Below are 13,568 nucleotides of genomic sequence, written 5' to 3' on the forward strand. Positions count from 1 at the left end.
TTTTTTTTTTTTTTTTTTTTTTTTTTTTTTGTTTCATAGATGTTCAATTGAATTTATTATTACAGAAACTTCATACAAAATATTCAAATATGCTGACCAGTCTACAATATATATGAGACATACCCATACCCAGACATATACACATAAATATATAACATATACAAGTATATAAAAATGTATATACTAACCAAGTTCATAAAGCTTGTTATTGTGTGAAATCAATGTAATAAAGTGACGGACCACTGCTTGGTCACGTGGAGGGGCCTGAAGAAGGGAAGAAGAAATTAAAAAATATATATACCTATTTATATAGCAGAAAGACTAATAAACAACACAAGGTGGCTTAATGCATATATTTACATGGTTTACAAAATATAGAAAAAGGAAAACAGAAATATATCAAACAAAAGGAGTTATGTAATAGTCTCATCTTGAAAGATCTTTCAGGTGCACCAAGGTTTATGCCATAATCACATTCAGAAAGACTCATGGTATCATAGATGTAGCGAATCTTTGATGCCAGAGGTCTTAAATGAAGGAGTAGGAATTTAAGTTCTCAATAGTCTGAACACTACTCTGTGGCCATATCTACTAGCAAGTTTTAACACTATATACCAACCCAGCTGAGATTGTCTGGTACACCCAATTATACGTAGATTAACCTTTTGTAACCATATTTCTGCTGAAATACACCGTCTTTCTTTCAAATAATTTTGAAAATAGTGAAGAATTTAGTAAAATAAATTTGTGTTTGGAACACAAATTCACTTGAGATTTTGATAGAAAGTTTAAATTTCAATCGATTAAAAACAAAAACTTTGTATTAAAGAACCAGGAGTTCCCCAGGCAGGTCAGTATCACTAGGATTAAATTGAAATCTTCGTAATAATCTTGTTACAAGATAAATTATATTGTGAGATTTCCAATGTATCAGCACCAACAGATATATAAAACTACAAATATTTTATTAAAGCAGTTCTATATTTAAGAGATGAGGAATTATGTACATTATTTACAATTGACGGATATTTGTCCTCATCTTGTCTGTTGTTAACACAACGTTTCGGCTGATATACCCGCCAGCCTTCATCAGGTGTCTTGGGGAAATTTCGAACCTGGGTTCTCATTCCTAAGGTATTTTTTTGATATTGTTATTATTAGTATTATTATTCAGGTCACTGCCTGGAATCGAACTCAGAATCTTGGGGTTAGTAGCCCGCGCTCTTAACCCCAAGATTCGGAATTCGATTCCAAGCAGTGACCTGAATAATAATAATAATAATAATAATAATAATAATAACAACAACAACAACAACAACATCGAAAAATATACCTTAGGAATGAGAACCCAGGCTCGAAATTTCCCCAAGACACCTGATGAAGGCTGGGGGGTATATCAGTCGAAACACTTAACAACAAACAAGATGAGGACAAATATCCGTCAATTATAAATAATGTACATTTTATTAAAGGTTCCTCAAAATCTTGATAATTAATCAAATATAATAGTGTCAGGAAAGGACTAAAACAAAACCCTTTCCAATGTTCATAACTTATGGTGTGAGAGGACATACCTCAGCACCAGTGGGTATTGGGCTTGGCATCAATTCTCAGATCAAGCAACTGACTGAGTTCTTGAGCCAGGTCTTCATTTCATGTTGCTACAACATGGCAACAGTTAAGAGGTTACCCCTGCATTAGACTGGTGTTCTATTCAGGCAAGACTGTTGTTTCAAATGATTAAAAACTACAGAAATTGGTTTAACCTCTGGCTTAAATAGGCTTGATGGCTCAAGACAGACTAACTTAATCCTTTGCCTAGCCAAAGCATTTTCATAAGTTTGTCCTACATGTCCATGCTTGTTTTCAGATTTTTAGTGAGCCCTTGATTCATATGTTTTGAGGAAATTAAAGATTTCCTTTCAAAAGTCGCGAGTTACACTGGTGGGTGAAAAACATAGGGAATGTGTATCATATAGGATACAAGAACACCATGGAAATATGACCTGTGCTTCATGTGATACAAAGGACAAACAAAAAGCTGATGAGACAGCCTTTGAGCAATAAACTTCACTCTTTCTCACACACACATTTTATTATGACTATCTCTTCTGGATATCCAACAGACAAATTATATAATTCAGTTACTTGGATAACAATCACAGTAAGTGACCAAAGAATTTCCTCAGCTTCTAAGTGAAAAATTTTCTTTGTGTGTGTGTGTGTGTGTGTGTGTGTTTCTTAATCAGTAGAAGAACAGCAGCACTTACACACTTTCCTGATCCTTTGAGACATGAGAGAGAAAAAATTACTTGTGGGTTATTGCTACAATAGGCAGCAGTATATCAGCATATTGGATAATCTATCCCTCAAACTTGGATCAAATCTTTGCAAGAGACTGAACTCCACTGAAGACCCCCACCTAATACAAGAGGTCAAGTGGTGGTGCTAAACCACATAATGGTTTACGCTACAACTTATGAACCAGCATAATCCAGACAAGCTTTTTACATGAAACAAAACACTTGTTCTCTCTGTGACCCAATTATCCAGCATTGTTCAAGGCTGTCTTTAATTTCACCGGATCATTTTCAAGAGGACATTTTTTTTTTCCAGAGCACTTCTGAGCACTTACCATTCTTGTAACTAGAGACACACCTCTTCTAGGTAGGGACATGTCATATAAATACAGAAAGCTTAACTAGGTCATTTAGTGACATACCAACACAACCACTCTTACTGAATTAACTCGGAAGCAAAAGAATTCAAAACACCCTCATTTATTGCACACACACACACACTGTTTTAGCTGAAGACTGGACAAAAATTCCTCTGGGAACAATTCAAACTTTGTACGAGTCCATACCTCGTAGAATTCAAGCTGTAATTACTGGCAAAGATGGTCCTACCCCATATCAAAATAAATTTGTTTGGAATTTTATGGTGTTTCTATTATTTTGTCCAACCCCTGTATATATGCATATACATATATAGATAAGCAAACACATATATATGCAAATATATACATATATATAAGCATACACGTATATGCATATTTACATAAGCATACACATATGCATGCATATATATGTATATATATACATGCACATATGCATATATGAGCATATACACATATATAAAGAATACATATATAAGGATATATATAAGTATATGCATATATATATATAAGCATATATATGCATATATACACATATTCATGCATATATATATATATGTATATATATATATATATGCATATATGTGTATATATGCACATAAACACTCAGTTTTAGTGCTTACAACACTCAGCTATAAAAAAAGTCTTCAAATTATTACATACCTGAGTTTGCCCTTCCTGAGCACAATCTTCATGGACTACGCCCATTTCCTAAGAGAGAGAATAAATTAGCATAAATTAAAACAAAGCAAAACATATATACTGCAATTAACCATCATGTGATGTATGCTGAATAGAACAAATATCCAAGAATGTCACCGGGAAGAATCACAAGGAAGATTCTTGAAGTGAAACCAACCAAGAAGAGACCGAGGGGAAGACTAAGAACAAGTTAGTTGAATAATATCCAGTCTCAGTTAGTCATACTTAGGAATCCAGCTGGAGAGTCCAAAAATGGTTGCTTTTGCTAGGACCCTACAGAAGAGGTGCTTGATGACCATCCCCATGACACTTCCAGGAACAGCTGGTTGAGAAGAAGAATGGATGTAATCGCTAAGATGTGTTTGTTTGTTTTTAATAATGTTTTTTTCAAACTAACAATTTTTTTTCATATTATATTTACTGAGTCTGCAGGAAAGGACAGTGCCCATAGCCTTCAGTGGCCCTTGTTAATGCTCCTAAATTAGTTGAAGCCTAAATTTTAATATTGATTTCAAAATTTGGCACAAGGCCAGCAATATCAGGGTGGGGCTAAGTCGATTATATCAGCCCAAGTGTTCAACTAGTACATATTTTATCAACCCCAAAAGGATGACAGGCAGAGCTGACCTCGTCAGAATTTGAACTCAGAATGTAAAGACAGACACAATGCTGCTAGGTATTTTACTCATCATGGTAATGATTCCGCCAGCTTGTCACCTTAACCTAAATTCTAATATTAAATATGCTCTGTAATCATCATCATTGTCATTTTTTAATCTGCTTTTCCATGCAAGCATGGGTCATATGGAATTCACAAAGGCAGATTTTTCATGGCCAGACGCTCTTCTTGTAACAAACCCTCACTTGTTTTCAAACAAGGTAAATATTTCTCTGTGACCAGGCATGTCTTCGAAGATTGGACATGAGGGACACTGCTTGTATGATGGTGACAACTACCACGTGATGTCAAGACAAGGAGACAAACATATACACACACACACACACATTATATATATATATATATATATATATACAAATTATGAGTTAGAGGTTATGCAACAGACTAAGGGATAAATGTAACCATAGGCACTACTAGTGTATTACCTAACTATGTACAGGCCTTGCTATAAGGTTTACACCAGTTGGTACTTTAAATGGTAAACCATGGTTTAATATATTCAGATAAGAAAAGAAATGGAGCAAAATCAACAATTAGAAGTTGATCATTGGTAATTAAATGCTCATAGTTTAATTGTAGTTTAAGCTTAAAAACTTAACGAACCTTCTTTCATTTTCTTTTTCTCCTATCTATATTCATCCAATAAACTCTAAATCATTCTGACGATGTTTGTTACTTGGAACGAGATAATGCAAATTTACCTCAAAAATAAATTGAAACAGCTGTAAATGTTATTTTAACTACAATTAAACTATGACCATTTAATACCAATGATCAACTTCTAATTGTGAATCGTTGCTCCATTTCTTTTCTTACCTATCTATCTATCTATATATATCTATATATATATATATATATCTATATATATATATATATATATATTATATACATGTATAGTCTTTTGTTCCAGTCGTTTCACTGCAACCATGCTGTAGCACCATGCAGGACTTTTTTTTTTTAAAGCCTAGTACTTTAGCAAAGCATAGCACCCATTCAGCCACCCTGCCGGGGATACGGCGAAGTCATGAGACTGCAGCATGGTGGAGTGTGAAGAGGTAGCAGAAGAGCTCAGCTGAAACGACGGTGCTTCTTACATTGTTGTTGAGCCGAGGAATCCTAGAAAATCAATGGTCAGGATAACCAAGGTCTACCAAGAGAGTAATTGCAACGCATCCATACGGGTGTCATCCATGATTGTGTAACCATCTAATGAAAGCTTCACCATGATTTAAGCTCCCAATTCAAATTCATAATACAGGGTGTCCACAAAGTCTGGGTACATGGGGATTAACACATACTTTAAGAAATAATTATTTCTTATATTTAATTGTTTGTTATGATTTTATTTACTCCATGTACCCAGACCTTGTGGACACCCTGTAGAATGATGGGAATCTGTGAAAGCAGCAGCCAAAATCAGAAAGGAAGGAAGGAAGGAAGAAAGAAAGAAACACCTTCGAGGCAGTGCCCTGGTATAGCTGCAATCCAATGACTGAAACAAGAAAAAAAAGGAAGAGATATATTACCCGATTGTATTCAAGATACGAAGCTTTTTCTTCTGGGGTCATTGACTTGGTTTCTGCTATGAATTTCTTCATGTAACCATCATCTGTATAACAGAAAGACAAAAATAATTTTATTTTAATGTCTACTTTCTATGTTTACATGAATCAGAGGAAATTTGTTGGAGCAGATTTACTATGGCTAGACACCCTTCCTGTTACTCCACCTAGTCTTTTGAATATGAACAGCACAATGGGCAAATGTGTTTTCGTGGAAAAATTAAATGCAAACAAACAATCTCACTTGTCCGACAGCAACATTTGTTTACAATTAGCATGTAATGTCAAGATATGAACACATATACACACACGTTTATACACCCACACGATAGACTTCTCTCAGTTTCCATCTACTAAATCCACTAACAAGATTTTGCTCAAACAAAAAGCTTGAAAAGTGAACTTTACAAAAACCAAAACAATAACTGCATGACACTTTGGGCAAGTGTTTCCTACTATAGCCTTGGGCCGAACAAAACATTGTGAGTGGTTTTGGTAGAGGGGAAACTGAAAGAAGTGTGTGTGTGTGTGTGTGTGTGTGTGTGTGTGTGTGTGTGTGTGTGTGTGTGTGTGTGTGTGTGTGTATATAATACAAATAATAAATGAGTATATGCATATATACGTACATGTATGTACATACTTACATCTACCTGTATATATAGATGCATGTCTGGGTACAGGACATAGCAAACAAAGCGTAGACAAAATGATAAACGAGTACAGAAAACACACAGGCCACATAGAGAACATCTCCATCAGCTGCCCCCATTCTAACACAGGCGTTTCGATATGTATGTATGTATATATTTGTGTCGGTGTTTATCTCCGCACTCAAATGACTGAAACAAGTAAGAGTGTATCTGATAGTCTTGGACTAAGATGACACTTCCTAGAAGATCTCAATACATTTTTAACAGAATCTGTGTAGTATAAATAACTAAATAAATGTTTATATTCAAACTTAACAGCTGGCACATGGGGTCTCTTATTACCATAGCATCCTCAGAAATCAAACTATTCAAATCAGATTTAGCTATGATTACAAATAAATCAATAACAATAATTCAATAAAGGAAACAACCTAGATTGGAAGAAACTGTATCTGTCATATAGATCATATTTTGGCAATGATGCACTGATTTCTAAAAGGGATGTTTAAACATGGGTGTTAGAATTATCGAGTAACGGCATTAGTAACAATCCTTTAACTTATTGCTGCCTCTGAAATTGCTGGCTTTGTGCCAAAATTTGAATTCAATATTTGTCCCAACTCTTTGAATGCTGAGTTCAAGTCCTACAAAGGTCAATTTTGCCTTTTCCCTCCTTTGAGTTCAGCACAATATGTTTTCCAGCATACAAGTGGACATAGCATAATGTAAACATCCAAACATTCTCACTATCTTTCAGAAATCCTGCTGCATTTCACACATTTTAAGGGCAGGAGGTGTCGGTTGACTATATTGACTTCCCTGTATTAGATTGGTACTATATCTCACTAACCCTCAAAAGGATGCAAAGTAAAGTAAACCAGAGTAGGATTTGAACACAGAAACGTACAGAACAAAAGGATAATACTGCAAGGCATTTTTCTTCCCCAATGCTCTGCTAATTTCTACCAACCCATCGCCCTATACAAGATTAGTAATAAGGAGAAGTCAACATGACACTTTACTAGTCTAATGGTTGAAATACAAAATAAAAGTAAAATCTTAATTATTTACACAATAATATTTGAAAATATACACTATCACCATGCATTGACTAAGGTAAATAGTCTAATATTGGAGCATATAAGCCCTTGACGTAAAAAAAAGTAGAGATGTCCATATACATGGGACTTGAACCCATACCTCTATATTTTCGCAACAAGTGTGCTACCATTACACCAACGTACCCCTCGCTTCTTTCCATCAGATTTAAGTGTTGTTTTATAAACAAACAAATATATATCTAACGGTAGCACACTTGTCATGAAAACATAGAGGTGTTAGTTTGAATCCCATGCATATGGACAACCCTAACTATTTTTCTGTTAAGGGCTTATATGCCCCAAAACTAGACACTTTGCTTTAGTCGATACACGGTGATCACTTATTAGCTTTGAGCTTATAAAATAGTAATTATATATGTACATACACCCATATAATTAACAATACAATATTATTTAGTGTGATTGCTTAGTCATGAAATGGTTGACAAGCAATAAGTGGCTGAAATTAGAGTTAAGGTTTCAAGAAGAGATATGTGAGATATATTTGTATAATTCGTATTGAATTACACATAGATCGTAAAGCATATTTCAAAATAGAATATAAATTTCAATTAATTTAGATGAAGTATTATAAAAACAACAAAAACAAAATATAAAGAGTGGGCGCTATTGTATGAAATTTAGTTAATTTAATTGTTTAATAAGACCTTGTATTTAAGCATCTAAAAGTAATGATAAAGAAATCAAGGAATAAGATAATTTACTTCAATGAAAATATATAAAGAGTGGCTGCATCAAGAAGTCATTTACTAATTCTAATTTTGTGAGATTAATTCAATTGATGAATATCTAAACAATACTATCTTAAATTTGGCATGTTTACAGCAGTCTTTTATAACCTCATCTCAATTCTACCTTTGCTGACGAGGACAGAACACCACCAAAACTGGTCCCATGCTTGCCAGAAAAAACAAGTACTTTTTCTCTTCCTTAATAGCTATTTCTCATTAACCTCTCATTATTCAGCGTATAGCAATAAAACCTCCCCTATTTTACATGGGCATTGGCATGGCACTAGTGAAGTTAAGCAGATGGTAATATTGTCTTCATATAGCTAATGTTTTACAGCTTTTTTTTTTTCAGTTACCACCATGATTTGAACCAATGCACCCCGTGTATGGAGAGGAAATGTTTATCAAGAATGGTGAAACAGTTTGTGATTTTTTTTTGTCTTTCTTTGCATTCTCAACTATTATTTTCCATGTAGATGAACTTCAAATGATTTAATTTCCAAACATTTCTACATCCCTAAATAAAATAATGTACAATCCCATACATTTACTCAATGATGAATAGATTACTATTTTATTCATTACTCTACTAATGAAGCCAAAATAAGACCAAAACATTCTTTGAGTTGTCTCCCAACTTCGTAGCTATTCAAATAAAAATCTGAAAAGAAAAATCTAGGTCACTGATATTTTTTCACCTTGGTATATTTTTAGTTAAATTTTAATACCGCCCAGCAAAATATTCATTTTTACAGCCCAATACTCTTTCACATGTTAACCTTTAATGGCTTTTCAAATAAAGGATCCCTTATTTCACCGGTTTTGAAGGATTGTTGACAGAGGAAATAACAGTGTGTGTGTGTGTGTATGTGTGTGTGTGTGCGCGCGCGCGCGTGAAGAATAAGGGTAAACAAGTTATACTTAAAGTTCCAACCCGTGCTTCATCATTGTGGTTGTTTGCCCTGTATCAAATTATCTGTAACTTGATACAATAAAGTGTTCTCTGGGGTTCTATTTGTGGTTATGCATCTATATCCATTTGGATCATCTATTGCAAGGCCTCAGACAACCATAGTGGTGAAATGCATGTAGAAACTTTGATATAAACTTGCATTTATCCTTAATTTTCCCACATTTGCTCCTTAGCTCATAACCGATAATACTGCTCAGTATAGTAGTTAGTTGACTGGATTATGAAGATTTACAGAGCTCTAAACCTAACTGTAGCAGTCAAACATATACTTGTACACATAATATCTGCTATACATACATGCACACAATGTGAGAGGCTGCTTCTAGTTTGCCCTCTACGGAATCCACTCACAAGGATTTGGTTAGCCCAGGGCGATAGAAGACATATGCCCACAGAATGAAGCCAAAACCATGCTTGTGTCTATATACATTAATACTAACTAAATTATTTTTTCTCCCTCAACACACTTATTACTCAAGATAGTAAGCATTACAAAACCAATACTAATTTAAATGGTATATTATAAACCCTTCAAAGAGAAAATATTTAAATTCTCCCCTTACCTCTGTGTATGAAAAATATATATTAGCAACAGAGGCAGTATTAATAGCGATAGGTAATACTTATCCCCAATTAAACGTGGATGTTCAGTTAGAACAAACTTTATAGCAGTAGTTACCATGAGAGAGACTCTCATATTAGCTTTCTGGTGCAAAATGCACTTGTGTTTATATAATTAACAAGGAGATAAATCCTTGCTATCTCCACTGCTGAGATCATGTGATTTCGACCATCTTTGGTTTTGTCAATGATGCGCTCATCTCCCCACCAGTGGTAACAATGCCAGAACAGGCGCTGGTGTCATGACAACCGTCACTAGCTTTGCCAATTAGGACTTGTTGCTGTTTAACCAGGGTTAAACAGCAATATGATCAACCACTTCACTCACATGTGACAAACCGATAAAAGGGTCACTGTGATCATTCAAGTCAATAGAGAAGTAACAACCAAATATCACTGCTGTCCTAAGTAATGGTTACAAACTTACTTAGGTCTCACATGAGTCCTAAGACTCACCAGGCTGGAGCTTAATCCTGTTTCCATGGCATGTAAATGGCTGAGATTACAACACTCACTGGCACCTGAACAGGATGTTGCTCCACCACAGGCTCAACTTATCAGCTATTGGTGGAACTCATTTGCAGCCGAGTGGACTGGGGCAGTATTTTGTTCAAGAATACAGCATACTGCCTAGTCTGGGAATCAAAATCACAATCTCATGATTGAGTGCAATACCCTAACCACAAGGCCACTTTGATGATATAGTCCGGGGTACACTATGCCAGATGGAAAAAAAAAGAGGACAAAAGTTTATAAAGGTAAACAACCGATTAAAACATTTTGTTATGAAATATCATGATATCAATGCAATAATTGCAGGTGTTTTTGACGACCTTCATGCTTTGCCAGGCGAAACGGTTGTTTGCTCACTTGCTCTGTGAGTCATGTTTTGTTTTCTATACAAAACACCCTGTATTAGACTGTTGACATTAAAAACTATTGACAGTTATAGCAATGAGTTACACACAAATATGATTATTCTTCTTCAATGTTTTTTTTTACATTCAACTTAAATACAAGAATGATAACAAAAATTAAATGAAATAAAATGCAGAAAAAGATCTTTTTTATATCTAAAAAAGAAAAAAAAAGAAAAAATAACTTCTTTCAATACAAAACAAATTATGTTGCCATACAAAAAATCTGCACAGACCAAAGCACACTGACAGCTATAATTCAATGAGCTTGAAGTAATAAGCTCTTTGTCTAATGCTTTGCAATCATCAGCTTCAAGAAATAGGTCTTTAATAAACTTCTTAAATACTTAGGGGGAAAAAAATAGGAGGAGGGTATGAAGGTAGCAGGCATTTGGTTTTGAATCTTGAAAAGTCATTGACCATTCAGTGTGGGTCAATGAGTTGGGAATCAACTAAGTTGTCTGAGATTCAATCACTCAGGCTTGAATCTTGCATCTTTATACAATTCAATGGATTTGTGTTTGAACTAAACATAATTTTATTAAACTCTCACTACTTCTTAACATTGAAACTTGTATATTTTTTCATTTAAAGTGTGTATGTGTGAGTTTTGAGATGAACACCACAAACTGAGCAAAATGACATTTTACTAGTCAAGTGATCCAAAGATGTGGCTGTGTGATAAGAAGCTTGTTCTCCAACCACATAGTTCTGGGTTCAATCCCACTATGTGTCACCTTGGACCAACCAAAGCCCTGTGAGTGAATTTGGTAGATGGAAACTGAAGGAAACCTGTTTGTGTATGCATGTCTGTATTGCATGATAGTTGTAAATGAATATCTCCATCATGCAAGTGGTGTCCATTTTCAATCTTCCGTGAAAAATATGGTCGTGGAGAAATATATCCCCTGCTTGAAAACAAATGAGGTTTGATGACAATAGGGTAATCTGGCTGTAAAAGAATCACACCAGCAAACTTCCATCCAATCCATGAAGGCATAGAAAAGTGGACATTGAAACAATGATGATGATGGAGTGGGGATCATGTAGATCAAGCAACCCATACTTGCCCATCCACCTACCCATGCAAAACCAATTCAGACAAATGCACACATACTGGAAACCCAATATCTTGATATAATTTGCCCAAATATATAAAGCTGTTGTTTAACTCCAGTTCAACACTAATCATACCAGTGATCAAAAGTATTCTGGCCACAACCATTCCTATCATTTTAGTTAAATACCAAGAGCTACATCATCAAATGTGTCTTTTCTTTATTGAAGAGGGTAAGGTGTGATTAGAGAGAGAGAGAGATAGAGAAATGTGGCTGTTATTTCTAGCAGGTTGAGCTAACCACTATGCCCTAGTCCTTTCTCTCAAGAGACCATCATCTCTCTGGAACATGCTCATATCTTTCTAGCAGGTGCTGCTCTGCAATTTAGGCTGACACATTGGTACTAGCTGGTCCTGCTCTCCATCAGTCATGGTCCCCTGGCCCTCCAAACCCACTTGCCCTTCCACTTTTCATCCCTTGTTAAATTGCTTTGCCAGTGTCACACAGCCGGCACCCATGCCGGTGTCATATAAAAAAGCACCCTTCGAATGTTGGGCAATGTGCTGTGCTTGAGAAGACTCATCAAACCAAGTGAAATCATCATCGTGGCCAATGCCAGCATCTTATTAACTGGCATGTAAAAAGCACCCTCCAAATGCTGGACCTCACGGAGGCAGTGACAAGTGACCAAGACCTTTGGCAATATACTGTGCTTGAGAAGACCTGTCAAGCCAAGTGAGATCGTAGTCATGGCCATTGCCAGTGTTATGTAACTGGCATGTAAAAAGCACCTACTACACTCTTGGAGTGGTTGGCATTAGGAAGGGCATCCAGCCATAGAAACTATGCCAAATCAGATTGGAGCCTGGTGCAGCTCCCCAGCTTACCAATTTTCAGTCAAACCACCCAATATATGCCAGCATGGAAAACAGATGTTAAATGATGATAACTAAGTATGGAAGGAAGATGAAGCAGGGAGTCAAGTAATGATGTCGGAACCAACACACTGAAAGCAAATTGGGGGGACCATCCTAACAAGACATTCATTGACCAGTTGGTTGAAGACACTGGTTTACTGAAGAGTGACCTACCGAGACCAATGGAGGAGGAAGGAATTCTGGAGACCAGTGTTTGGTGTTAGTCTGCATATGATGCAGTCGGTAAGTCTGGAAAAGGGGGTAGTGTCATTGCAGGACCTCTGAGACCAATGAGATTGATGCCACTAAACCATTGCAGATAAACACCTATGGGAAAGAGAGGGCAGACTCCAGAGGACTGATGTCTTACAGAGGAAGATCAGGACAGAATGGCTAGAGCAAGACTGGCCACAGTCAAATGACTGAAACAAGTAAAAGAGTTTAACTAAATATACTGTCTCATAATCAACTTAGTCCATCCAAAATAGCCCCAGCCACCACTGCCCAATCCAACAACAGTTTTAAATCCTGCAACAACAGGCACACATCTTCAACTTTGAAGGTAAGTAGAGTTCATCCATCACCTGGTTTAACACAAACACATGGCCCTTGGGTGCTTTTCAAAGAATCCACTCAATTGTAAGCATTCAAAGCAGGTCTCTGGTTTGAGGATAATTTCCTTCTCACCTGTTACTATAGAAGCCCTAGAAAAGGTCATCAATGTGTCCCTTTCACCTCTGATTAAACTATGTACCCATTAGCATTTAAACAAGCCACATCTGGTTCAAATATTTGACCCATTTTATGTTAAAGCTGGTCCGATCTGGCTCAAGTATTCAACCTGTTTATGTTCATGCCTGCCAACTAGATTCAGCATCTCATACCTACTCTACAATGTCAGAGATTTAGACAATCAGATCTTCAAAACCTTGAAGCTACAAGATAATGCTTGGTCAATTC

The 13,568-nt window shown here is 35.9% G+C and overlaps 1 protein-coding gene across 1 annotated transcript in view; it reads right to left on the minus strand.

Annotated features, from left to right (window-relative positions):
• The window catches only part of LOC106878213 (ubiquitin carboxyl-terminal hydrolase), a 23,688-nt gene extending 11,821 nt beyond the window's left edge, over nucleotides 1-11,867 (minus strand). Inside the window, exons 1-4 of the mRNA XM_052969133.1 lie at nucleotides 11,751-11,867; nucleotides 5,585-5,713; nucleotides 3,341-3,388; nucleotides 189-264 (exon numbers count right to left, since the gene is read on the minus strand). Coding sequence (XP_052825093.1) covers nucleotides 189-264; nucleotides 3,341-3,388; nucleotides 5,585-5,713; nucleotides 11,751-11,867 — 370 coding nt within the window. The remainder of the gene's footprint in view (nucleotides 1-188; nucleotides 265-3,340; nucleotides 3,389-5,584; nucleotides 5,714-11,750) is intronic.
• Nucleotides 11,868-13,568: the final 1,701 nt, after the last annotated feature.

Source organism: Octopus bimaculoides, chromosome 7 (genome assembly GCF_001194135.2).
Source record: "Octopus bimaculoides isolate UCB-OBI-ISO-001 chromosome 7, ASM119413v2, whole genome shotgun sequence".
Classification (NCBI taxonomy): domain Eukaryota; kingdom Metazoa; phylum Mollusca; class Cephalopoda; order Octopoda; family Octopodidae; genus Octopus; species Octopus bimaculoides.